The following is a 27,299-nucleotide window of genomic DNA, read 5'->3' as shown; positions in this document are numbered from 1 at the left end:
CTTTTGTTTAGGCAGGCTTAAGATGCCCCCATCATGTCATCCTGCTGTCAGCATATTCATCCCGTTACCCGCCAGTCTGGCTCCCAGGCCCCGGCCCTCCTCACTGGGGAGCGTTCCGCGGCTCCTGGCTTGAAGACAGCCGTTCCTGCCCCAGCTCTGAAGGCTGGCTTTACTGTACCTGATCATCACAAATCCATATATATTCCCAGGGAAAGACAGCAGGTCCATGCTGAAGGTGTCGTCAGCCCAGCACTCATCCACGCCGAAACACGGAGAAGATGGCAGAGCTGAAGCTGAAACGTCTGTGTTGTCATGAATCCGACTGGTTAGAAGCAGGCGGTGAGCAAGGGTGGCATCTGCCCCTGATCGCATGCCAGCACACTCAGGCTAGCAGCGTCCCTTGTGGCTACAATGGCAGGTAATTCGTTTGTAGTGTCCTAAGTAGCGCCTGAGGAGCTGTAGCGTGCTCCCTTGGGCTTAAAGCAAACACGCACCTCATCCATACCAACAATACCTCCGTGACTTCAACTGCAACATAATTATCACCTCTAATACAGTCATCATCAGTATCCAAACAGTGCGTTACTACGGTAACAGCAGTGCCGTGAAATAAATTGCACTCTGTGTCTCTCCAGTGCCCTAGATGAATGAAACAGTCCAGCAGCCTGACACTGCGATGCTGCTGCTCCACCCCAAGTTCCCAGTGCAATCCCAGCATGCCTGGCTGCTCCCCATTAACTCTCCTTCTCTGGTTGGCATGGAAATGCCTGATAGGGATCGACGATAAATACCCAAGACACATCTAAAAGTGGTACACGAGGACGCCCCTCCCTTTAGGAGGTATGGAGTTTGACGCTATGATTCTGGTGATGTCACGTATGCCTCGCGTCAAGCTGTGCTTTTTTCAGTAGATCTGCCTTCTTGCTTCATACGGGGAAGCGGCTCTGTGTTCCTGTGGTCAGGGTTATAGTGTCCAACCTCGGGAGAGGAGATCGGTGCTTGTGCGAAAAGCTATAATGTAGCTTGTAGTACTCATGTACGGCCAGCAGGGGGATATCTTTCTGGACGTCTATAAATCAGGACGCAGCATCCTTTTTAATCACGTTAATATTTAAATAACTGACCTTCATTCTTATCTTGAGACTCACGTACCGACATCAAAACATACAAAACTGAGCTTGAGGGTGCCGTGCAATTTTTTATGGTTTATCGCATATGTTCTACTTTAATATTCAGATGTTTTCCATTCCGGGTACAGTCTTTGGAGAGTCTCTGTAGCCCCAGAAAAATTTCCTAAAAAATAAAAAATATTATGTGTCATTAGCCAGGCTAGTCTGTAAGTTTTTTTCACACCAGGCTTCAGGTATAACACAGAGAAAGCCAATCGCTGCCTCGAGCCTTCGGCATTTCAACGCCAGCCTGATGTGAATAAACCCTCCTGCCGGAGATACAGAGAGGGTATAAAAATCAGTTTCCATCTGAGGCAGCCCGCAGGGGTGGACAGTCCGCACAGGGGCACAGTGCGACACTGGGGTTCCTGCTGCCGCTCCTACTGTAATGATGCCCGGTTTCAGTTCGCTTATTTATGGAGATCATGTTCCAATATGTCGCTCACAGTGTACCATTCACTGTTCTTTTATTATATCCGCATTTCTGACAATACCATTATGCCTGTCGCGCCTATAATGGAGGGAGAACTTGGAGAGAGACAGAATGGGGGGGGGGGGATTTAACAGCGCAAGGGAGGGAGCGAGAGAGAGAGGAGAGGTAGGAAGAAACGAATTTGAGAGAGAGAGGGAGAGAGAGAGAGAGATACGTTTGCGCGGACAAGCGGTTCGGAGGCAGTTCGAGGAAAGCCAGGCTGCCCGAAACGAGCCCTACTGCACGGAGGATGCGAAACGTTTCCAAACACCAATATATAAATCCGGCCCACTTTATACTGTTGCGGAGGCGGATTTAAAAAGAGGAAACGTAAAAAAGCCGGAGATTGGTGGCTGGTCTACCTGGGCTCAGGAAGGGATGCGCAGGGTAGCACTGAGATGTGAGCGATGCCGCCGGCATTGAGGAGGATGCCGATCGTGCCATCTGCAAACGGACTGACAGGCTGATCCAGCGTGATCCACACAAAGAACAGCCTACTCTGTAAGTGCGCGAAGTTTGCCGATGGCGCTGGTGATGGAGCCGGTGAGCAAGTGGACTCCGGGCCAGGTGGTGGACTGGATGAAAGGTAGGGGGTGTGCCGACAGTCCTAGTGTCCGTGTGTATTCATAAGCTGCGTTTTACGGCATTATTTGAATTGGTGGTTACGAGTTGTGTTTCTTATTACGCATTATATCAAATAATGCATCGCTCAAGGAATAAAAGCATCTGTAACTACCTCGCGTTCATTTAACAAGTGTTTGCCTGCTTGCTGTACGTAAATAATCACGGTGTCACCTAATAACGCGCGAAGACGGTGAAATAAAAAAGTTTAAAGACACAGGGATAACCCCGGTATGCTGACCAGCTGTCGATCAGGGTACTGCACATGAACTAAGTGACCATCCTGGTTTAAGTGTGGCATATCACCTATACGGCCAGACCCTGTGTGCTGAATCACTGTACCTACCTCAGAAAGCATACCAGATACTGATTCAGCTGTTATACTGCAGTTCAGGGGCATGAAAGATAATACATGGCGACAGATTAGCCCACAAAAGCAGCCTAGGCCTATATATTACCCCGAATATGACAACATAACGTGTTATGCTGAGATCACTTCCCAGAAGCACATCTCCCTTGCTTCCTCAAGTTTATAAACCCCAATCCAGCCCTCACCATGTCCTGTTTGGTCTGACTTTGTTCTGGTATAAATGTATGCAGCGTTCAGAAGGAAAATCTGCCTGTTTTATGCAAACGACTAAGGGGGTGGGGTGGGGGGGCACTTGTTGGATGTGGTGATCAGGTTGTTCTGACGTACGGGGGGGTGGGGGGGGGGGGGCTACATTGTTATGGGCTGGCAGTGAGCGCTTCACACTAATGACAACCTGCTTTTCCCCTCCAATTTATGTCACCTCGTGCTCAGATCCTGGCACTTAATGGCCATGTCTATGTCTTCCATGGTCAGAGAGCTTTCTGCAGGCCAAGGGGGGCAGCTGCAGTGTCTCACCTTCCTCCTCTGATTCCTCTCACGCATGGGATGTTTAACGTGGCCAGGCCTGACTCTGTCTGCGCTCCCATAACATACAAGAAACAACAGAGGAGCCACAAAGTCCCCAAAATACAGCACAGTTCCCAGAACATGTTGTTTACTGAACATGAACAAAGTACCCCAGCGGAAACTGACATTTGCAGGTGAGGCAGGCAGAGGGTAAGAGAGAAAGGTGCTGGGCAAGGATGGTGACACAGTGAGGGACATGCAGAGCTTTGCTGTTACCCTTGAAGGTATTCCTCTTCCAGGCACTAACTGTGGAGTTTAAGCCACCTGTCTATTGCCAGCGAGTTGCTTCTGCTGCAGTCGGAGCGGTTCCCCCCTTCTCTCGAGTCGAGTGTGATTCAGAGTGTGGGGGTGAGCGCCAGCTGTACGGCGGCTCCCCAGAAAGGCTCGGTGGGGTGGGTTCTGTGTGCAGGCCACGTCAGAGCCATGTGCTCGCTCCAGTCCAAACCATCTGGGATTAGGGCCAGATCTGGGCCACATTTTGGGACCACTTAGCCTCATTTCTTAAAGGGGCCTTTTGTGGAACAGCTGACGTCTTACCCAGCCTAGCTGAGAAGCGTCACCCTGTGCCCAGTGCCCTGCTGGTTTACGTGGAAGAGAGGGGGGAGCTCAGCCTCCTTCTCACTCAGCTAGGCCTGCAAGTTCCAGCCAGCAGAGGTTAGTAGGTGGCCAGTAGGTGGTGTGGTGGTTATGTGTTTCTATGCTTTGAAATGTAAGGAAAATCACTGCTATTTTTGAGTCTGATTTTACACATTGCTCTAAGCCAGTGGTCACCTGGTGCTTGCGGGCACCAGGATGCCCCCAAGGACCACATGAGTCTCCCACGGACCCTAGCACAACTCACCAGTGAGCAGTGTCTAAAATTAAATTTTATCCTGTTGCTATTCTTCTTTAATCACATTTGCATTTATATAGATTTGAAAATGACAATATCTAAAAAAAGCATTTAAAACATGTTTATTATACATGAAGTTTAGATTTTGGAAGTTTAGAAGAGCGTTTCAAACTGGTAGCCCTCCGTATGCCTCAGTACCCATGAAGTAGTAGTTTGAAAAAGGTTGGTGACCCCTGATCTAAGCTGTGTGCTGTGAAACCTACAGCCAACATGGCCACCTCAGTGTATTAGTCAGTTTAAATGCTCTCTGGCATTCACCTCTATCTCTGCCCAGGTGAACATCGCTTAAAGACTGTGGGCAGTCATGAAGGACAGTTCAGTGTTTATTCTGCTCAGTGCAGACTGTAACTTAACGCGGCATGTTTTCTAACAAACTTGTCGTAGGGGATTCTTCGATGAATGTGCCAAAGCACTGCTTACCCCCCCACCGCAGCAGGGGGCCTGCCGATTGGCAGAGATCACCATTGTTCCCTTTGTAAGGAATTAAAAAGCCCAGAAAGTGGTTGGAATTGAACAAAGGCGAATTGGAGACAATGAGCCTCGCAGGGAGCGGCTTGAGATGCCGGCATCTCTGTCAGCACGGGGATTTCCCATTGATTCTTACGCTAATACGATTTCCTGGAAATCGTTTCCACAAAAACTTCAAAACCAATGCGCACGGACAGAGGCAGCCAGCCACACACGTGTGTAATTTGACAGCAAGGCCTGCTGCTGGCCCCTGAGCCCTCGAGTGACATCATCAGCTGAAGCCCACATCACGATGGCGTTACTGGACGCCTGCCTACCCTGCTCCAGACCAGCACAGTGTAATTCCTCCTCCTGTGACTGGGAGGAGCACAGGGCACCAGCCATGACAGGGACATGCTGTTTGACTGCTGCACTGTGCCTGTGTTTGCGCTGAAGGATGATGTGCCCCATGGATGTGTCACACGGAGTTGAAAGTCGCCGTAAGCACGGCTGCTGCCGCGGTGTGGTGGCTGTACTGCGTCAGCACATGTTTGAATCGTGTTGAGAGACAATATGAGAACAGTGACTGGAATGTTACTGCTTAGTTAGTTGGCATTTTGAAGAGCCAAAAGCAGAGTGTGCACTTTGTGTGCATAACTGGGGTCAGATGTTCACGGGACGTTTCAAATGGATAAATCTTTATCCATTTAGCAGGCAGCCGGTTCTGGATCTTCATCTGTTTTAGCCACACTAGGAGGAGAATCCGACTGACATGCACACAATAAGTCATCTACACTGTAGACAAACATAAACCCCAAAGACAAACGTAAGCACCAGTGTACTACACATACACACACATACACACACACACACACACACATACACACAGTCCATGTATTCATATCTTTATGGGGGTACACACACGCACACATGTAGGGTATACCTATCCTTATAGGACCCGCTCATTCACTTTTATGGGAAAAATGCTAATGCTAGCTATGACAACCTTAACCCCCACCCTGCCCTAACCATAACCATAAGTAACCAAGCAAAATACAAGAGTTTTCATTTTTAGTTTTTTCATAGCAGTCACTGATTTTTATAAAATAGAGTTTTCCCTTATGGAGACCAGGAATCCGGTCCACATAAGGGGAAAAAAACGGATATTTATCACGTTATGGGGACATTGTGTCCCCATAAGGATAGATATACCCGCTCGCACACATACACACACACACACACACACACACAACCGCAGTGCTGAGTGGGCGTATTGCCTGCTCTAGGTGACTTTTTGCTTCTCTAGATGTGTGTAGAAGTGTGTTGATGTGTAGCTCGTGGGTGGCAGTGGAGTGAGTCAGCACTGAATCACACTGAACAGGCTGGCATGGACTCGCTGATCCCAGGATAGAGGATCTGAGTGCAGCACAGGTCCACTGAGCTGTGAAGTCTGTTTAAATGCATCACAGTTTGGGCTCAGAGCAACATGCCGGACATCTGAACATCGGGAAAGTGTTTATGACCAATGATCTTTTTAATGAGGCACAGCAATATCAGGGACTGACAGTGACAGACAGAATATTTATATCCTCACTGAGGCAGTAAGACAGCTGAGTGTTTGTGTCCTCACTAAGACAGTAAGACTGATGAATGTTTGTATTCTCAACGAGACAGTGACAGACAGCTGATTGTGTCCTCACTGAGACAGTTACAGCTGAGTGTTTGTGTCCTCACTAAGGACAGTGAGACTGATGAATGTTTGTATTCTCAACGAGACAGTGACAGGCAGCTGATTGTGTCCTCACTGGGACAGTGAAAGCTGAGTGTTTGTGTCCTCATTAAGGACAGTGAGACTGATGAATGTTTGTATTCTCAATGAGACAGTGACAGACAGCTGATTGTGTCCTCACTGGGACAGTGACAGCTGAGTGTTTGTGTCCTCATTAAGGACAGTGAGACTGATGAATGTTTGTATTCTCAATGAGACAGTGACAGACAGCTGATTGTGTCCTCACTGGGACAGTGACAGCTGAGTGTTTGTTGAGAATACAAACATTCATCAGTCTCACTGTCCTTAGTGAGGACTAAGGACAGTGAGACTGATGAATGTTTGTATTCTCAATGAGGCAGTGCTAGACAGCTGATTGTTTGTGTCCTCACTGGGACAGTGACAGCTGAGTGTTTGTGTCCTCACTGGGACAGTGACAGCTGAGTGTTTGTGTCTTCACTAAGACAGTGACAGCTGAATGTTTGTCCTTACTGAGACAGTGACAACTGAGTGTTTGTGTCTTTACTAAGCGAGTGACAGCTGAGTGTTTGTATCCTCACTGCGACAGTGAGACAGCTGAGTGTCTGTATCTTCACTAAGACAATGAGAGATAAATGAGACTGTGCTGTGTCCTTATAGTCCACAAATCATGGTTTGGGTCCATTAAAACACAACTACAAAACCTCACCTCTCAGGACTGGGTTCTCTTCTTTCTCTGTTTTGGGTACAGCCCTCATTCCTCTGTCAGTCTTATTCCCTGTCAGAATTCCTCTATTGCTGTGTTTCACCCCATTTCTTGTGTACCTCATTCTCCTCATTTGTCTGTCACAAAATGAGGAATGAGGGCTGTACCAGAAAAAGAGGAGAAAGAGGAGAACTCTGTACACTCTATTCACTCTGTATGTTAATCCTCAGTTGCAGGTGTTATGTCCCTGCAGCCAGCCCGCTGCACACGCCTAGGCTCCAGCACACTTACAACTCAATTCTCTGGCATCACAGCAGATATATAAGAGACTGCAAATATGGTGGGTGTTTTGAGGCTTAAAAAAGGCAAAAGAAATTCAGAGCTTCCACACATTCTCTGAAGCCATCAAAACTGCGTGCCGCCCAAACAGCAAAGCTTCCTGTCAGAACAGTTCGTAGGTAAAATCTACTGAAGGATCGCCAGAGTCCTTGAGGGTTGGCTGTGTTCTCGTCAGTCATATGAATGCTATTAACTCTTCCATACTTGACTCATTTCCAAACCTCCCATGACACCCACATTGTAGTCAGTCCCACAATTCTCTAAAGTTTGGCCATCATCCGCCTAAAGCACAGCAGAAAATTTTGAGGCCATAGAAGGCATCTGCACAGCCATTGAGTAAAGCTCTTACTCACAAAAGCTTGTTTTCAGAAACCAGTGGAAAGATGCGTATGTCACTGTGCTCCACAAAAAGGAGAAGGGAAATGCAGGCATCCCTATTCTGCATACATTCACTAACATGCTGAACAGTGCGGACTGTGAGACATATATAGTGACACAATAACTCAACTCTGTACTTAACAAAAGCATTCGATCCCAGTAGCCTTGAGCTTTCCTATAGACAGCTGGCTAAACTTGGTGCCCTTTAGTTACTTGTAAACCCACAACTGCTGCTTACCAACACAGTTACAGTACACAGATGGCATTTTCCCCAGAAGACGTGCAGAGCACAGTCCAAGGTCTCTGAGAACCAAAGCCTGGAGTCCTGGACCTCAGCAAATCTGTACTATTATTAAATCTGCATGGCAACGCTTCTGTACAGCTCTGAATCTGGGAACCCCACTAAAATCAAATCAGTGCCCTTGAGCACCTTTCCTTCTGCTATCCCCTAGTGCATCTTAGGGGGACCAGGTCATGTGAAGTACTGTATAATGCGACAGGGTACCCAAAACATCCCAAGAAACTGGGGCCAGGGGAGAGGTAGCATCATGCCATGGCGGTTAGCCTTCTGTGGCTTGCCTGTATCTTCACCAGTAGAGACATTACAGTAGCAACAAGTGTTTATTAATGGTGTGTCTTGTCATCCGTCACCCCCGAAAATGTGAGAGCATGACTGGGGGTGAATTCGTGACATGTGCTAAGTATTTCTGCAAGTGTGAGACTATGTGTGGCTAAGATTTTTTGCACTGTATGTTAGCTGGCCTGTTTCTGTCTCTGCTGCTGATGAATGACACAAAGAGGCGCCCTAAAGGACCTTTCTGGGTTCGCTGCACAGTGCTGGTTCCCAAACCAAACACTCTGACTGTCGTACCGGCGATTAGCAGCCAATTAGCACTCTTATCATGAGTGATGTTACTATTCTGCCGGCATCCAGGCGTACGGATGCAGATGAATTCAGCTGGTGAGTCTAACCATAGAAGTGTCGTTGGCTCGATGGCATTTCCTGTCATTGTATCTGTGCATTTAGTCCAGCGGTGTGACAGTAGCCAGGGGCTGCATCTCGTACAGTCAGATTCCTCCAGATCTGCAATGTATATGAAGAGCTTCATTTTGGTATCAACGTGGCACCCAAAAAAGTTAATTAAATCTGTTATGATGTAAATAACTTGGGCTGAGTTTCTGTTTGCAACTATGCTGAAGAGGAGAGAGTAGAGTGTAAATGTGTGGTTGTCAGGCTTGTGGGGGGGCTCTTAACTTATGTATTTATTCATTTATTCCTCACCGTTGAACTTATAAAACGCAGCTTCTGGGGGAGTCCCTGTTGCGAGTGCCATAGAGGCTCAGGGCCACGGTCAGCGACTGCGGTGAAACCGAGGGTGGACGTGCTGGGGGGGGGGGGGGGGGGGTCACACACCCACACAAACACCTCTGTCTCTGTTTCAGTGGTGTGTGATATAGAGCATCATCGCTTTTCTCCTCATACCCTCAGAGCTGATGTAAGCCAGTGACTGATGACAGGCTGATGCCTAGGTCTTTTATTGATATTCCGGCACAACAAGACTGTGTCCTGGCTAATAGGGGAGCCACCTGGTTGCTGGGCACTGGCATTTCTTCTTTATCTTCTTCACCTCCTCACCTATTCATGTGCTTCTTCAAATGGAAGCTGGCTCTGTGCACTCTCTGTCCTCTGACCTGGATTCGTGTACCAATGACAGGTTTCTTTCTACTCTGATCTGGGTTGGTGTACTGATGCCGGGTCTCTCGGTACTCTGACCTGGGTTGGTCACCAGTTCAAACCCAGTCTCAGCATGTCTGCGGGTCCTTGAGCAAGGCCTTAACCCCCAGCTCCCCTATTACTCTACACACAGCAAGTTGAGGGAGGCGTAAAGACAATTTCCCCACGGGGATCAATAAAATATTTATTATTATTATTATTATTATTATTATTATTATTATTATTGTTGTTGTTATTATTATTATTATTATTATTATTATTATTATTATTATTATTATTATCATCATTGTACTCTGACTTGGATTGGTGTACCAATGCTGGGTTTCTCTGTACTCTGACCTGGGTTGGTGTACTGATGCTGGGTCTCTCTGTACTCTGACCTGGGTTGGTGAACCGAAGCAGGGTTTCTCTTTACTTTACCCTGAGTTGGTGTACTGATGCTGGGTCTCTCAGTACTCTGACCTGGGTTGGTGTACCGATGCTGGGTCTCTCTGTACTCTGACCTGGGTTGGTGTACTGATGCTGGTTCTCTCTGTACTGTGACCTGGGTTGGTGAACCGAAGCAGGGTTTCTCTTTACTTTACCCTGAGTTGGTGTACTGATGCTGGGTCTCTCAGTACTCTGACCTGGGTTGGTGTACCGATGCTGGGTCTCTCTGTACTCTGACCTGGGTTGGTGTACTGATGCTGGTTCTCTCTGTACTGTGACCTGGGTTGGTGAACCGAAGCAGGGTTTCTCTTTACTTTACCCTGAGTTGGTGTACTGATGCTGGGTCTCTCAGTACTCTGACCTGGGTTGGTGTACCGATGCTGGGTCTCTCTGTACTCTGACCTGGGTTGGTGTACTGATGCTGGTTCTCTCTGTACTGTGACCTGGGTTGGTGAACCGAAGCAGGGTTTCTCTTTACTTTACCCTGAGTTGGTGTACTGATGCTGGGTCTCTCAGTACTCTGACCTGGGTTGGTGTACCGATGCTGGGTCTCTCTGTACTCTGACCTGGTTGGTGAACCGAAGCAGGGTTTCTCTTTACTTTACCCTGAGTTGGTGTACTGATGCGGGATCTCTTTGCCCCAGGCCTGGACGACTGCCTGCAGCAGTACATTAAGAACTTTGAACGGGAGCAGGTGGGCGGAGACCAGTTGTTACGTATCACGCACCAGGAATTGGAGGACTTGGGTGTGTCGCGGATTGGCCACCAGGAGCTCATCCTGGAGGCTGTGGACCTACTGTGTGCGCTGGTAAGACCCTTCCTCTTTGCATTGATTAGAACTCCATTTTAAGCTATAATATGAAGCCCTATATCTACCCCAGAGATCGTTTTCCATTATTAAACCCACTTCTTTGGTTTCAGTTTCAGAGATCGCCTCCCAACACTGTGGAACGATGCTGATAGATTAGTGAAACTAAGGTTAAAGGTGCAAACACATTAGCAGAACCAGTGCTTTATTTCATTCTTTTTTCCTATAAATTCTAAAAATTTTCACTGAAATCTTTGTTGGTCTTTTTGAAATTGAAGAAGGATTTCAAAAAGGGTGCATAGACTTGATATCTTGTTTTGATATACATTTTTTGCATGCCTTAATGGTCCAGGTGTATTACTTCTATATGCCTCTATTCCCAAAGCCGGGTTGCTATTGAGATGCGTTTTCTGCTGAAAGGATCAGTGTAGGATGAGTGAGTAAACAAATGTTTGTATCCACGGTTAAACCCAAGGCTTACCTAATGTTCAGGATGCTCACAGACCTATGGATCGCCATGACAACCGCAGCTGTGTCGATGCGTGCAGTACAGAGCCTGCTGAAAATGGGACTGTGCTGCAAATGACATCCATCTTAAGCACCACAAACTGAGCTCTGACGGTGATCCCTGTACTTCCAGTGCCCCTGAAAACCTGCACATGACATCATCTGGGTGAAGGGGGTGTCTGACTCACACTCTTACCCTCTTGTCATGATGTGGGGGAGTTCCTCACCTTGTATATTTTACAAAATAACCAGCATAAAAGACAGCTTGTACTCAGAGATGGTGTCACAACATCTGGTTTGAAATAGAGTTAATATTTCTGCCGGCATTTGACTTCTAAAATTAGAGCAGCTGATAGTGGATAACTATCATTGGAGGGCTCTGTCATCTAGCCTTATACTCAATACAGGAAACATGCCCGTACACACAGACAGAGTCCGAATCACTTATGTACGCCTAAACTAATATTGATAAAGCACCACTGCACACATTACATACCTTCCCTACTCGGTTCGGGGTAGTTGGCTGAGGTCCTCCTTCTGGTCCTCCTTTTTTAGCTGATTCTGCTCATAATGAACGGTTGAATGTTACTTGACTGAGTCCTTCAGGAAAGCTTTTCACATCCTGTGTTCCAATTGGTTCTTTGCCCCGTGGCCTAACCATTATCTTGAAAACAGGCCCAACCATCTCCTCGACTGGCCAGCCGATTTCTTACAATATTCCCAATTTATTTTTTGACTGTTATTTTCATGGCTTCAAATGCCCAGCTCACTTATTGCTTCAGGTTATTAACAGCTTATTATAGCCTATTCTGAGTTATTATTATAATACTAAATGTGCATAATTGATATTGGCTTCCGGGTGCCGCTATGGCTGCTGCCTGTTTCCAGATCTCTCTCTTCTTATTACCTCTGCACTGCTGCTGGGCTGGTTCATCCAAGCAGGGAAGGGAGATAATTTCCTCATCATTAAAAGCCCGGGGACTCCTGGCCTCTCCCTCTGTCTCTGCCTGTTTTTTCCTCCCTCTGCTGCCCTTTCCTCCTCTGTCTTCCCTCTCTTCTGGAGCTTGTCCCTCTGGCTTGGCCTGGTCTTGCTCCCACAGGGCTGTATGCCCTCAGTGAGATTAGGAAAACTGTCAGTCGGCCTTCCTAACCTCTCAGCTGTGCTCCCCATCCTCAGGGATATGCATACGCCTGCTCCCGCAGCTCAGGGGCCCAATCAGAAGGTGCTGGTCCCACTGGGTCACTGAAGCTATTCTGTTGGTAACAGGCGGTCAATGTTCCCAGGGGAGGCAATGTTGTTGTGGCATCTTGAAGGTGGGATGCTTGCATGTGCGGCATATTTTTAGCATGTGCCCCTCCCAATGCACCCCAGAACTACGGGCTGGAGACAGAGAACCTGAAGACGCTGTCCCACAAGCTGAATGCTTCAGCCAAGAACCTGCAGAACTTCATCACGGGCCGGCGGCGCAGCGGCCACTATGACGGGCGCAGCGCACGCAAGCTGCCCAACGACTTCCTGACGTCCGTGGTGGACCTCATCGGCGCTGCCAAGAGTCTGCTGGCCTGGCTGGACAGGTTGGTGCTGCCACACGGCGCGGCGACGCGACAGCACAGCAGCATGGCGGTATGGTACTGCTGAGTGACGCGGGTGCACTATCTTCCCAGCATCTGAGTAACACAGTGACACATTTCCAGTGTGACTCTGTCCCTATGCTGAGCAGAATCTAGGCCAGTGCCCACCCCAATGCATTCAGAGCCTGTGAACAGGGTTAGCATTAGCATGAGCCCCCATCTCCTATGCGTTTTACATGCACACACCTGTGTGCGTCACAGCTTGGCAACTCCTGGATTAACCCCAATTAGTTTTGGGTTTAGGATTATAATGACATTGGAGAGTTAATTGCTTAACTGTAATGGGCTGTTGGGGGGTGCTCTAACAGGTGTGGGGGGGGGGGGGGACAGGTGAGTCACAATCGGCTTTAGGGTCATCAGGCTGTAGGCCCCAGATTCTCATGCTGCTCCTGAAGCCCACGGTTTCTGCAGATTGATGTTCGTCTGGCCAAGACCTCAGTTGAGGTGCTGGAACCTCAGGTCTGTTTTGGTGGACAAGTGGTGAAACAGAACCTTCCTTCCAGTCAAGGAGCAGAATGGCAGCTAGTGTTGAGAGTTTGAGATGAGCAAAGTCATGGTACTTCTTCAGCAGGAGACTTTTTTCCTTACTCAATCAACAGCCTTTCTCAGTCTTCTTCCAACTCAAATGGACAATATGGCAGGTTACTTTTCCCATGGATTACCCATAATCCCCTGTGAGGCACTAGAGAGCCGTGTGCAAATTGTGCGCCAGGCCGCACTGAGGCAAGTATGTTGGCTCTCTTACATAATCCTCCTAAGCAGTCGCGCAGCAAACGGAAGATGAGTAAGAGTAAAGCTTACATAAACGCGTCTGTTTGTCTGCCTTTCCTGTGACCGTCTGCCCTGTCTGCATTTCACTGTTCCTGGAGTCGCTTGTGATGGGGTGGGTGTGGTCTCCCTGTCCAATGGTCTTGCCATGTGCTGTGAATGTGCTTGGCACCCTGCCTCCACTGGGGCCCCTTCCTGCCCCACCCCCGGGCACCGTGTGTGTTTGGTTCGCTCTACTGCCCTGTCTGTGTGCCAAATTCTGCTCCTTTCATATAAATGAATCATGTCCCCACTGCAAGGACTTTATGCGAACCTGTGGTTTGTTTAGTTTCTTTCCAGTTTATTCATTTCTTTTCTTTGGTGTTCTACCTCAGTAGATGTTTCCTTATGGCTCGTGTTAAGATTTTCATTGCAGTGTCATTTTCTGGTTTATCTGTCATGCTTAATTTACCCAGTTATATCAAGAAAGCCGTCTGTCACTCTGTCTGTCTGCCTATCTGTCTGCCTGCCTGTCCTCTGTCTGTCTGTCTGTCTGTCTGTTTGTCTGCCTGTGTGTCTGTCTGCCTGTCCTCTGTCTGCCTGTGTGTCTGCCTGCCTGCCTGTCTGTCTGACTGACTGTCAGTCTGTCTGTTTGTCTGCCTGTCTGTCTGCCTGCCTGTCCTCTGTCTGCCTGTGTGTCTAACTGACTGTCTGTCACCCTGTCTGTCTGTCTGTCTGCCTGTCTGATTGTCTGTCTGCCTGTGTGTCTGACTGACTGACTGTCTGTCTTTGTCTCTGTCTGCCACATTTGCTGTTACTGGTTATAAGCTATATTACTTCTGTAACACACAATGGGCCCCAGCACGGCTGCCTCCCCCCTTCCCATGGAGCCTGCATACACAGTTAGTGGAAAAATACCTGCAAGCCAGTTTTTATAAGAAGGCTCCAGCTCAGCATGTGAGTGGAAAAAGCTTGAATGTGAGAATAACCCCTGCCTGCAGGTTTAATAAGATGGTTACATAAAGCGCTGCGGCCATGTCCAACAAATGTTCCAGTCACATCCTGTTTAAGCAAGAGGGGCAGGGTGTTGGTTTTCTATTGGAAGATGCTCCTGTCATTCATGTTAGAAAGAGCTCCCACTGTTTATCGGGAGTGGTCCGAGTAAAGAATGACCTAATGGTTTATCTCAGGTGCTACCTGTTTTTCAGATCTCCCTTTGCTGCAGTAACAGATTACTCAGTGACCCGGAACAGTGTCATTCAGCTGTGCCTGGAGCTCACCACCATCGTGCAACAGGTAACCCTCACACTCGTTTAATCCTAACCCAAACCCTATCCCTAATCTTAATGCTGGCATGACCTGAGGAACTGCTCTCAAATGGAGTCACACAGCAGCAAATAGAACCATAGACCCTCAAATCCACACTTACTGTATATATCAGGGAATACAATATCATCCTCACCATCATCATCATCCTCATCATCAGCACCACAATCACAGTCATCACCGTCCTCTTCATCATCATCGCCATCATCATTATTATCATGATCACCACCATCATCATCCTCACCATCCACCTCATCACCATCATCATAATTATCTTCACCATCATCACCATCCTCACCATCATCTTCGTCATCATCTTTACTATCATCATCCGCACCATATTCTTTGTTATCACAGTTCTTACCATAATTATCACGAATATCATCATAATCATCCTCACCATCATCATCACCATCCTCATATCACCTTCATCATCATCCTCACATCTATACTATCATCATCAGCACCATAATCTTCGCCATCACAATCCTCATCATCATCACCACCAACCACATTTTTATCATCTTCACTTTCATCATTGTAATCACCATCCTCACCACCATCATCACCATTGTCATCACTATCACCATGTTCACCATATTCGTCATCAGTGGGGCTGAAATGTGTGTTTCCAGGCCAGGGATCTGTGTGATCTGAATGAAGCCTGTGGGGAATCCTACTCCTCCTGCTGGTCTTTTATAGAGCAGCAAACGTTACAGGACGTTACAGGAGCCCCGAAATGGGTCACTGCGTCACTACATGGGGCTGTGTTCCTCGCAGGGGGGTGTCGTGGAGGTTTGTCGTGCAGAGGAGCTGACCAATCGAGCCTCAATTATCCACAGTATAGTTAGGAGCTGTCTCAGTCCATGAGTTTGGTCTGGAGCCGTCTCTGACCATTAGTGTGGTCAGGAGCTGTCACTGACCATCATTGCTGTTGGGAGCCTGTCTCTGACCCTCGGTGTGGTCAGGACTGTCACTAAATGTGGTTGGGGCTGTCACTGATTTACAGTGTGGTGAGGCGACGTCTCTGACTGCCATTGCTGCTGGGAGCTGTCCCAGACTGTCAGTGCCATCAGAAGCTGTCTCTGACCATCAGTGCTGTCGGGGGTTGTCACTGACCATCAGTGCTGTCGGGGGCTGTCACTGACCATCAGTGCTGTCGGGGGCTGTCACTGACCATCAGTGCTGTCGGGGGCTGTCTCTGACCATCAGTGCTGTTGGGGGCTGTCTCTGACCATCAGTGCCGTCGGGGGCTGTCACTGACCATCAGTGCCGTCGGGGGCTGTCACTGACCATCAGTGCCGTCGGGGGCTGTCTCTGACCATCAGTGCTGTTGGGGGCTGTCACTGACCATCAGTGCTGTTGGGGGCTGTCACTGATCATCAGTGCCGTCGGGGGCTGTCTCTGACCATCAGTGCCGTCGGGGGCTGTCACTGACCATCAGTGCCGTCGGGGACTGTCACTGACCATCAGTGCTGTTGGGGGCTGTCACTGATCATCAGTGCTGTCGGGGACTGTCACTGACCATCAGTGCAGTCATGATCTGTCTCTGGGATCTGGTTTTACCAGTCCAGCCCCGCTGGCAATCAGCAGCGGTGGAGATGAGCTACGGGGTGTGATGATGATGATGGTCCTCATGAAGGACTCCATGTCCAAGCCACAATAAGCAAAAGGGCAATGAAGGATCAAACAATGAACTGTCATGATGCAGTTGTTAAAAAGAGCAGCCAGTCCTGAGTGCCCAGGGAATGCAGCCGGTGTGATGAGTCCTGATGGCCACTGAATGATGATATGGTGATGTGGTGCAGGGTGGTAATGCGGTGCTGCATAGTCATGTGGTGCAGCTTGGTGATGTGGTGCAGGGTGGTAATGCGGTGCTGCATAGTCATGTGGTGCAGCTTGGTGATGTGGTGCAGGGTGGTAATGCGGTGCTGCATAGTCATGTGGTGCAGCTTGGTGATGTGGTGCAGGGTGGTAATGCGGTGCTGCATAGTGATGTAGCACAGACTAGTGACATGACACGGTGTGGTGATGCAGTGCAACCTAATTATGTGGCACAGCATGGTTATGCAGCTCTGCATGGTGAGGAGGCATAGGATGGTGATGTGATACTGCATAGTGATGTGGTGCTGCATAGGGATGTAGTACTGCATAGTGACACTGCACAGCTTGGTGATGTGGTGCAGTCTGATGATGCGGTGCTGCCTGGGTCCAGATGTGGCACCAGCATCTGCCAGAGAAATCTGTCATCTGTCAGCCCGGAGTTATGAAGTGATAACAGATAATGATGGCATCTTTTCCCAAATGATACCATGTAATTATTGTTATGTCAGGTTTGAGGTTTTGAATGTCTTATTTGTCTGTATTTGGGTTTGGACCGGATTTGGAATGGGGCTTCAGCACTGCACACATGGCATGTAACCGTGACAACAGCAGGATGGCGGCTGGATTGTGATGGTGTTTTTCCCGTGGGGATGATCCCTGACTGCTCGCGGTGGGCATGTGCCTTTTCCAAGTTGTCTATCTCAGAGACTCTGCTTCCTGCAGGTGAATTCACTAAGCAATGATCAGTAATATAATTGTTACGTATGCAGAGGATGCCGTTGCTCTGTGATCCTGCTTCAAGCAGAGCAGCTGTTGACTGGCCTTTCTCACCCTCTCTCCCTCTCTCTGTTTTTAGGATTGTACTGTGTATGAAACAGAGAACAAAATCCTGCATGTGGTGAGTATTTCACTGTGGAAATGGGGGAGACACTCTTGCTGGGAGTGAACCCTCCTGCCTTCACAAAAACGACCAAGCAGCCTGTTACAGTAAATGAGGTCAAAGTCTTCCTGGGGAACAGGGGCTGCTTTCGGTGTTCCCGCAGCCAGCTGGTGTCATGGAGACCATCCTCCATGTCACACTGTGCTGGAGGACTCCCTCCCATTACACAGGGGCAGGAAGAGACATGACTGGCTTTACACAGGGACAGGAAGAGGCAGGACCAGCGTTACATAGGGGCAAGAAGAGACATTACCAGCTTTACACAGGGGGTGGAAGAGGCAGGACCAGCATTACATAGGGGCAAGAAGAGACATGACCAGCGTTACACAGGGGGAGGAAGAGGCAAGACTAGCGTTACACAGGGGCAGGAAGAGACATGACTGGCTTTACACAGGGGGTGGAAGAGGCAGGACCAGCGTTACATAGGGGCAGGAAGAGGCAGGACCAGCGTTACACAGGGGCAGGAAGAGAAATGACTAGCTTTACACAGGGGGTGGAAGAGGCAGGACCAGCGTTACACAGGGGCAAGAAGAGACATGACTGGCTTTACACAGGGGGTGGAAGAGGCAAGACCAGCGTTACACAGGGGCAAGAAGAGACATGACTGGGTTTACACAGGGGGTGGAAGAGGCAGGACCAGTGTTACATAGGGGCAGGAAGAGGCAGGACCACCGTTACACAGGGGCAGGAAGAGACATGACTGGCTTTACACAGGGGGTGGAAGAGGCAGGACCAGCGTTACACAGGGGCAGGAAGAGACATGACTTGCTTTACACAGGGGGAGGAAGAGACAGGACCAGCGTTACATAGGGGCAGGAAGAGGCAGGACCAGCGTTACACAGGGGCAGGAAGAGACATGACTGGCTTTACACAGGGGGTGGAAGAGGCAGGACCAGCGTTACATAGGGGCAGGAAAAGGCAAGACCAGCGTTACATTGGGGCAGGAAGAGACATGACTTGCTTTACACAGGGGGAGGAAGATGCAGGACCAGCATTAGGATGGGAGTGTCTGGCCTCTGAAACCACCTTGCTGGTTATGGTGGCTCCGATTCAGCCTTTCTCAGCCTTGGCAAGTAGCCTGCTGGAGATCAGTGATCCATCTGCACAGAGACTCTCTCTGCCAGGCTGCTTGCTCTTTGGGCCTCACCGCTCAGCTCTGTTGCTCTTGGGCCCTTGCTTGTTCCTCGCATCCTCACGCCCTGCATCCAGCTGGTGGTTGAAGGTTGGCGGCAGGAGGCTAACGGCTGCTTCTTCCTGGTTACACTTCATTGGCCACACCATCGGCAGCAGTGATTAAAACCCACTGTTCACTCTGGCCACTGCTCTCACAAACCTTATTGCTCACTCTCAGCCTAGCCCCTGCTCCATGACCCCCACGCCTGTAATGGACCCCTTGTTTTAAAGGTCTGCAGGGTAGGGCAGTGACAATGACTGGCCACCAGATGGCATGATAGCTAATGACCCAGCCTTTGATGTTTTGCATCAAAATGTCCAGATCAGTACATTGGTGTAGTGGGTCACTACTAGACTGAACTTCGAGGTGATGGTGACGCGTGAGAGCAGGTGGGGTGGGGTGGTGGTGCGGAGTCCTGAATGTACAGCAGTTCCTAGATAGGATGCTGTGTGTTGGTATCTCCCTGTAGTGTTGCAGGGCATGTTCATCGTATTGTCAGGATGTTTATGTACTGATGTTGTTATGGTGGTCTAGGCGCTCTCTGCTGAGATGTGGTTTATGCTGTTTAAGGGCTGATGTGTGTGTGTCTCCTTAGTGTAAGACGCTGTCTGGGGTCTGCGACCACATCATATCCCTGTCCTCTGACCCTGTGGTCTCTCAGTCCGCCCACCTGGAGGTGGTCCAGCTGTCCAACATCAAGCCCACAGATGGACTGGTAAGACCAGGGAGCAGAAGCAGTGCATGTTGAGATGCATGGGATGTGCTGGTGTCAAGGCACTTGTGGGTGAGAGCAGTGGATCACTGATGTTTGCAATGACTTGTAAAGCTAGCAATGGAGTTAAGGAGCTGGGTTCAGTCTGTGTGTGTGTGTGTGTGTGTGTGTGTGTGTGTGTGTGTATGTGTGTGTGTGCGTGCACGCTTTAACTATGGACTTTTGCTAATACTGTCTCTGTCCCACAGGGCATGTATATAAAATCTACATATGATGGCCTCCATGTCATCACAGGGACGACTGAAGGGGTAAGAGCTTTATGTCTTCTGTATATGTACATGGTGTGTGTGTGTAGATGTACTGTCAGCTATAAAGCTATGTAAATGTATTGTATTGTACTGTAGTTTATGTCGATTGTACATGTAGATGGTGTCTGTCGATGTGATTTACTGTAAGTTATGTAGATGCATGTACTTGCAGATGTATTGTGGTTTATTTAGATGTGTGTAGATATGCTTTACTGTCAGTTATGTTGCTGTGTGTGTAGATGAGTGTGTCCGTTGATGTATTGTACTGTAGTTTATATAACTGTAGATTGTGTGTGTAGATGTACTTTACTATATGTTATGTAGATGTGTGTGTCTGCAGATGTCTTGTACTGTATATTATGTAGATGGTGTGGGTGTGGATGGCGTGTGTCTGTTGATGTATTGTGGATTATGTAGATTGCGTGTTCTGGTGTCTCTCCAGTCTCCTGCTGATCGGTGCAAGAAGATCCATGCGGGCGACGAAGTCATTCAGGTGAACCAACAGACTGTGGTGCGTACATCAGCCGCCGCGCCATTTCTGCATTGCTGCTACTGCTCCTATCTCTGCAGGCTGTCCTGGTGCCCCCTGCAGTCAGCGGTGGGCAGTACAGGGTGTGTGCTGTATGAATCTCTTGTATGAATCTCTTGCTGAGCTTGTGAGAGTACGTTTCGAAGCTGGGGAGGCCATGCTAAGTTCTGCTTAGTCTCAAACTAAGAGAGTCTGTCACTGGAGTGTGCCACTGGGGCGGGTGTTACTGGGCCATGTCGACTGCGGGCCTCCTGGACTGGGTTGCCTGGCTGCTGTTCTGTGCCGTTGATCCTGGTCAGTGCTGTATGGGAACCTGAGCGTTCTCATCGCAGTCGGGGCTCTTGCGATTGTTTCCATACGGCTCAGCGTAAGGCATTGGTGACCAGGACTTGAGCTGTCTCAGTTTGTTACTGGCGTCTTCTACAGAGCAGTGTGATGGGGCATGGGGGGTATGTAGCACCTGCCTAGTGCCAGAGACGGTTTGGTCTGTGAAAAAGCTTCCGAAAGTGTGGGCGCCCCCTAGAATCAGGACGAACTGCTACTTTCATACCTGTTCTTTTTAATTGATTAGTTAGTAATTAAAAAGGCTTAAATTAGAGGGCGGGGACAGACCCCCAGTATCCCCGCCCCCTACTGACGCGCACACTCAGATGCTCACACGCAAATGCCACCCAGAAGTGCCACCAAAAATCCAGCCCATCTCAGTCTGTTTGTGAGTGTGTATGTATGTAAATGTACTGCAGCCATGTGTGTGTGTGTCTGTGTGTCTGTGTGTGTGTCTGTCTATCTGTCCGTTGCATAGATGGGCTTTCTGTGTGTGCGTGTGTGTGTGTGTGTGTGTGTGTGTGTGTGACCCTGTGCTTGTCAGTTGCATAGATGGGCTTTCTGTGTGTGTGAGTGTGTGTGTGTGTGTGTGACCCTGTGCCTGTCAGTTGCATAGGTGGGCTTTCTGTGTGTGTGTGTGTGTGTGTGTGTGTGTGTGTGTGTGTGTGTGTGTGACCCTGTGCCTATCAGTTGAATAGGTGGGCTTTCTGTGTGTGTGTGTGTGTGTGTGTGTGTGTGTGTGAGAGACCCTGTGCTTGTCAGTTGCGTAGGTGGGCTTTTTGTGTGTGTGTGTGTGTGTGTGTGTGACCCTGTGCTTGTCAGTGGCATAGGTGGGCTTTCTGTGTGGGTGACCCTGTGCCCTCAGTTGCATAGGTGGGCTTTCTGTGTGTGTGAGTGTGTGTGTGTGTGTATGTGTGAGACCCTGTGCTTGTCAGTTGCATACGTGGGCTTTCTGTATGTGACCCTGTGCCTGTCATTTGCATAGATGGGCTTTCTGTGTGTGTGTGTGTGTGTGTGTGTGTTTGTGTGACCCTGTGCTTGTCAGTTGCATAGATGGGGTTTCTGTGTGTGTGTGTGTGTGTGTGTGTGTGTGTGTGTGACCCTGTGCTTGTCAGTTGCATAGATGGGCTTTCTGTGTGTGTGCGTCCCCGTGCCTGTCAGTTGCATAGATGGGCTTTCTGTGTGGGTGTGTGTGTGTGACCCTGTGCTTGTCAGTTGCATAGATGGGCTTTCTGTGTGTGTGACCCTGTGCCTGTCAGTTGCATAGGTGGGCTTTCTGTGTGTGTGTTGACTCTGTGCCTGTCGGTTGCTGTAGGTGGGCTGGCAGTTGAGGAACTTGGTGAGCTCTCTGCGTGCGGATCCCAGCGGTGTGTTGCTGACTCTGAAAAAGCGGCCCCAGAGCACTCTGGGTGCAGCTCCCGCCTTGCTAAAGAACATGCGATGGAAGCCGCTGGCCCTGCAGGTAGGCAGTGCAGCCGCGCACCCCACAAGCCACGTCACAGGCCGTGCCCTTACTGCTGCGACTTGCTCGCTCACTTGGGGCCCCGCCCACGCTGACTCCCGCCTCACTGGCCAGTTTTTCTAGGAGTCATCTCTCTGTTACGAATGAGAGCAATTTTCTGTGAGACTCCATTCTCCATAGGCTGAGTCACTGCGTGTGTGACTCCCCTCTCTTGGGTGAGTCATTGTCTGTGTGGCTCCTCTATCCTAGGTGAGTCACTATGTGTATGATTCCCCTGTTCTGGGTGAGTCACTGCCTGTATGACTCCCCTGTTCTGGGTGAGTCATTGCATCTTTGACTCCCCTGGCCTGGGTGAGTCACTGCAACTACGACTGCCCTGTGTCATGCACTGTGTGTATGACTCATATTTAAGACCTCTGTCTTAAATTAATGGGTTTTGAACTCCTCTCGTGAGATCGGTCACTGTATATGTCTCACTTCTAAGTGAGTCACTGTGAACTTGACTTATCTCTCTCCAGTGAGTCAGTGTGTTCAGAATTAAGTCCCCTGTACAAGCAGCCTGTCTGTTACTCTGAGAGTTGAGTCAATGTGTATAGGACTGTCCTCTCCTGTGAGTCAGTGTGCGTAGGACTTAGTTCCACTTGGCTTTTCAGTGTGATGTCATTCCTTTGTTATGGAGTGGGCTGACTTTTTGGTATGATGTCATTCCTCCATTGTGGAGGGGGCTGGCTTTTCGGTGTGATGTAAATCCTCTGTAGTGGAGGGGGCTGGCTTTTCAGTGTAATGTCATTCCTCCGTCGTGGAGTGGCTGGATTTTTGGTATGATGTCATTCCTCTGTCATAGAGGGAGTCTATTTTGGTGTCTCTGATTTGCTGGACCCACAGCGAGGCATGAGTCTGGGCTGTTGACTTTGGATGGCCATCCAATTGTCTTCATTTCCATGAAATTGCTTCTGGATTGTGAGGGGTCTGTGTGACTGGGCTTGCCAAGGTGGAGCCCCCTACAGACCTGGCAGTGAGTGACAGACGAAGGACCCAGTCAAGCCATCGAGGTCTCATGGGTGCACTGGTGCACTATGGGTATACTGGGGCCGTGTGTGGCTCTGTGGTTTAGGCTTCTGTGTTTGATAGGTTTCCACTTTGAATCCCATAGCTGGCAGAGAGTTCATATCACACATGTCCCTGAAAGTAAGACCCCAAATACTGCTCCAGGGGTGATGAATATATGGCCAACCCTGCACTCTGACTCCAAACTTTGCTCTCACCTGTGTGTGTCTGTGTGTATAATCAGAGAGCATGATGGGATATATGAAGAGTGCATTTCCTTATACTTGTTCACTGCTCAACAACAAGAAAGGCTTTCTATTCTATTGTGGGCGGTTGTGCTGTCAGCGGTTTGGAGGACAGGGGAGGCAGTATGATCACACAGAGCCTTAGTGCCCTTTATCCTCTTAACGTAGCTGTAGATTACTCAGAACCCACCTAAGCACATAAGGCAGTCCGTGCCTGTGCCGCCTGTCTCTCTACAAGGCCCTGGTCCAGCTTTGAAATACCAAAAGGGACATTGCTTGACTGTCTGATCTATAATCTCCATTCTCTATGCTTTGTATCTACGGTCAGTGTGCATAACCCACCGTGTTCTGGATGTTCTTCATTCAGCTGAGTGGAGGGGTAATAACCTGAATGGGTTATTACCTTCTCTGCAGGAATCCTTTAAAGTGTCTCTCACACAGCACAATGCTTTACTACTTTGTCATTTAGATTGTAAAAACACACTATATTAATATATTGTTGCTTGATTTATTAATTACTGTAGCCATAATATGTATAAGTGACCATCTGATTTAAGCATCTCTGGAATGTTTCTGTTGGTGCTGTCATTCACTGTGCTTTACTTGGTTGTTTATGTCTGTCTCAGCTGCTCAAGGTTTTTGTCAATGCTACAACCCTGTCATCCACTGTGCTTCACTCAACTGTTTATGCCTGTCTTATCTGCTCTCGGTTTCTCTTGGTGCCCTCATTCTGTCATCAACTGTGTGTCACTCGACTGAGTCTGCCTGTTTCAGCTGCTCTGGATTTCTGTCAGCGCTCCCATCCTGTCATCACCTGTGCTTCACTCGACTGCTTACGTTTGTATCGGATGCTCTAAGTTTCTGTCAGGGTTCCTGTTCTGTCATCTGCTGTGCTTCACTCAACTGCTTATGTTTGCCTCCAACTTCAGCCCATCATTCCCAAGAGCCCCTCCAGCAGTGTTGCCACGCCCACTAGCACCATCAGCACCCCTTCCAAGCGAGACTCTGCCCTGCAAGACCTGTTCATTCCCCCTCCGCCAGCAGAACCCTACACACCCAGGTAGTGCCTTGGCAACTAAATGGTTTGTTTACCTCTAGGTTGTGCCTCTCCCACCCATACACCTCCCTCTCTATGGCCCTCTTACACCATGCCCCTCCCACCATTAACCCCTCCCACACCACACCCCTCTGTCACATGCCTTTCCTACCCCTCCCTCCCATGCCTCTCCAACAATATGCAACCTTGTGCATTTCCCACTACCTGCCCCTCATTCCTTGTGCTTCCCGCCCCCCCGCCCATGACACCCTGCTGTGTCTCGTCCCAGGGACGAGCAGGGTAACCTGCCTGGGGATGACCTGTCCCGTCACCATGGTGGTATCCCAGTTGCCAAGGGCTCTGAGTCCCCCAACTCCTTCCTGGACCAGGAATATCGCAAGCGCTTCCCTCTGGGGGAGGAGGAGGCCATGCTCTACTGCTATGAGTATGACAAGAGCCGGGGCACCCCGCCTGGGCGCCGGGATGGCACGCCCACCTATGGTATGGCTGACCTCTGACCCCTGGCTTCACTAGATGGAGATAGTTCAGCAGAATACATCACCTCATTAGTGTGGTGATTCCACAGCGATGTGACCTGATTGGTTATTTGGGCTTCTGTTTCCTCCTCAGGCCGGTTAAGACCCATCTCCATGCCTGTGGAGTACAGCTGGGTGCCGGACTATGAGGATCCAGCCAAGCTGAAGAGAGAAGGCAGGAGAGGTGAGTCGAGTCAAGAGGCATGGCTTCGGAAGTGATGTGTGACGTCCTAATGGGAGGACAAAACTTAGGACAGGGTTGGGGACAGGGCTGGGGATGGTGCTGAGGACAGAGCTATGGACAGGACTGGGGATGGAACTAAAGACAGAGCTTTGGACAGGGCTGGGGATGATGCTGGGAACAGAGCTGAGGACAGGGCTGGGGATGGTGCTGCGGACAGTGCTGTGGACAGGGCTGGGGATGGTGCTGAGGACATAGCTGTGGACAGGGCTGTGGATGGTGCTGAGGACAGGGCTGGAGATGGTGCTGTGGATAGGGCTGGGGATGGTGCTGAGGACAGAGCTATGGACAGGGCTTGGGATGGTGCTGAGGACAGAGCTGTGGACAGGGCTGGGGATGGTGCTGTGGATAGGGCTGGGGATGGTGCTGAGGACAGGGGTGGGGATGGTGCTGAGGACAAAACTTAGGACAGGGTTGGGGACAGGGCTGTAGACAGGGCTGGGGATGGTGCTGAGGACAGAGCTATGGACAGGACTGGGGATGGTACTGAAGACAGAGCTGTGGACAGGGCTGGGGATGGTGCTGAGGACAGAGCTATGGACAGGACTGGGGATGGTACTGAAGACAGAGCTGTGGACAGGGCTGGGGATGGTGCTGAGGACAGAGATGAGGACTGGGCTGGGGATGATGCTGAGAACAGAGCTGAGGACAGGGCTGGGGATGGTGCTGCGGACAGTGCTGTGGACAGGGCTGGGGATGGTGCTGAGGACAGAGCTATGGACAGGGCTTGGGATGGTGCTGAGGATAGAGCTGTGGACAGGGCTGGGGATGGTGCTGTGGATAGGGCTGGGGATGGTGCTGAGGACAGGGGTGGGGATGGTGCTGAGGACAGAGTGGTAGACAGAGCTGGGGATGGTGCTGGGGACAGAGTGGTAGACAGGGCTGGGGATGGTGCTGAGGACAGAGCTATGGACAGGGCTGGGGATGGTGCTGAGGACAGAGCTGTGGCAGGGTTGGGGATGGTACTGGGGACAGAGCTGAGGACAGGACTGGGGATGGTGCTGAGGACATAGCAGTGGACAGGGCTGGGGATTGTGCTGGGGACATAGTGGTAGACAGGGCTGGGAATGGTGCTGAGGACACAGCTGAGGACAGGGCTGGGGATGGTGCTGAGGACAGAGATGAGGACAGGGCTGGGGATGGTGCTGAGGACAGAGCTGTGGCAGGGTTGGGGATGGTACTGAGGACAGAGCTGAGGACAGGGCTGGGATGGTGCTGTGGACAGGACTGGGGATGGTGCTGAGGACATATCAGTGGACAGGGCTGGGGATTGTGTTGGGGACAGAGTGGTAGACAGGGTTGGGAATGGTACTGAGGACACAGCTAAGGACAGGCCTGGGGATGGTGCTGGGGACAGAGTGGTAGACAGGGCTGGGGATCGTGCTGTGGACAGGGCTGAGGATGGTGCTGAGGACAGGGCTGGGGATGGTGCTGAGGACAGGGGTGGGGATGGTGCTGAGGACAGAGTGGTAGACAGAGCTGGGGATGGTGCTGGGGACAGAGCTATGGACAGGGCTGGGGATGGTGCTGAGGACAGAGATGAGGACAGGGCTGGGGATGGTGCTGAGGACAGAGCTGTGGCAGGGTTGGGGATGGTACTGAGGACAGAGCTGAGGACAGGGCTGGGGATGGTGCTGTGGACAGGACTGGGGATGGTGCTGAGGACATATCAGTGGACAGGGCTGGGGATTGTGCTGGGGACAGAGTGGTAGACAGGGTTGGGAATGGTACTGAGGACACAGCTAAGGACAGGGCTGGGGATGGTGCTGGGGACAGAGTGGTAGACAGGGCTGGGGATCGTGCTGTGGACAGGGCTGAGGATGGTGCTGAGGACAGGGCTGGGGATGGTGCTTGAGGACATAGCTGTGGACTGAGCTGGGGATGGTGCTGGGGATAGGGCTGGGGATGGTGCTGAGGACAGGGGTGGGGATGGTGCTGAGGACAGAGTGGTAGACAGAGCTGGGGATGGTGCTGGGGACAGAGTGGTAGACAGGGCTGGGGATGGTGCTGAGGACAGAGCTGTGGACTG

At 50.1% G+C, this 27,299-nt stretch overlaps 1 protein-coding gene across 5 annotated transcripts in view; it reads left to right on the top strand.

Annotated features, from left to right (window-relative positions):
* The first annotated feature begins 219 nt into the window (after nucleotides 1–219).
* Nucleotides 220–27,299, top strand: part of LOC125740396 (connector enhancer of kinase suppressor of ras 2-like) — a 46,042-nt gene continuing 18,962 nt past the window's right edge. Inside the window, exons 1-13 of one of the 5 annotated variants that reach the window (XM_049011368.1) lie at nucleotides 220–418; nucleotides 636–2,227; nucleotides 10,517–10,680; nucleotides 12,560–12,762; nucleotides 14,757–14,862; nucleotides 17,573–17,614; nucleotides 19,426–19,545; nucleotides 19,791–19,850; nucleotides 20,293–20,361; nucleotides 22,019–22,165; nucleotides 24,387–24,517; nucleotides 24,783–24,994; nucleotides 25,124–25,213. In XM_049011368.1, coding sequence (XP_048867325.1) covers nucleotides 2,164–2,227; nucleotides 10,517–10,680; nucleotides 12,560–12,762; nucleotides 14,757–14,862; nucleotides 17,573–17,614; nucleotides 19,426–19,545; nucleotides 19,791–19,850; nucleotides 20,293–20,361; nucleotides 22,019–22,165; nucleotides 24,387–24,517; nucleotides 24,783–24,994; nucleotides 25,124–25,213 — 1,408 coding nt within the window. In that variant the 5' untranslated portion in view covers nucleotides 220–418; nucleotides 636–2,163. Of the gene's footprint in view, nucleotides 2,228–10,516; nucleotides 10,681–12,559; nucleotides 12,763–14,756; nucleotides 14,863–17,572; nucleotides 17,615–19,425; nucleotides 19,546–19,790; nucleotides 19,851–20,292; nucleotides 20,362–22,018; nucleotides 22,166–24,386; nucleotides 24,518–24,782; nucleotides 24,995–25,123; nucleotides 25,214–27,299 lie in introns of all 5 variants that reach the window. The other 4 variants (XM_049011369.1, XM_049011367.1, XM_049011371.1 and 1 more) reach the window with 4 other exon arrangements.

Source organism: Brienomyrus brachyistius, chromosome 4 (genome assembly GCF_023856365.1).
Source record: "Brienomyrus brachyistius isolate T26 chromosome 4, BBRACH_0.4, whole genome shotgun sequence".
Lineage (NCBI taxonomy): Eukaryota > Metazoa > Chordata > Actinopteri > Osteoglossiformes > Mormyridae > Brienomyrus > Brienomyrus brachyistius.
The sequence above is the reverse complement of the archived record's forward strand: the minus strand, read 5'-3'. Positions and strand labels throughout refer to the sequence as shown.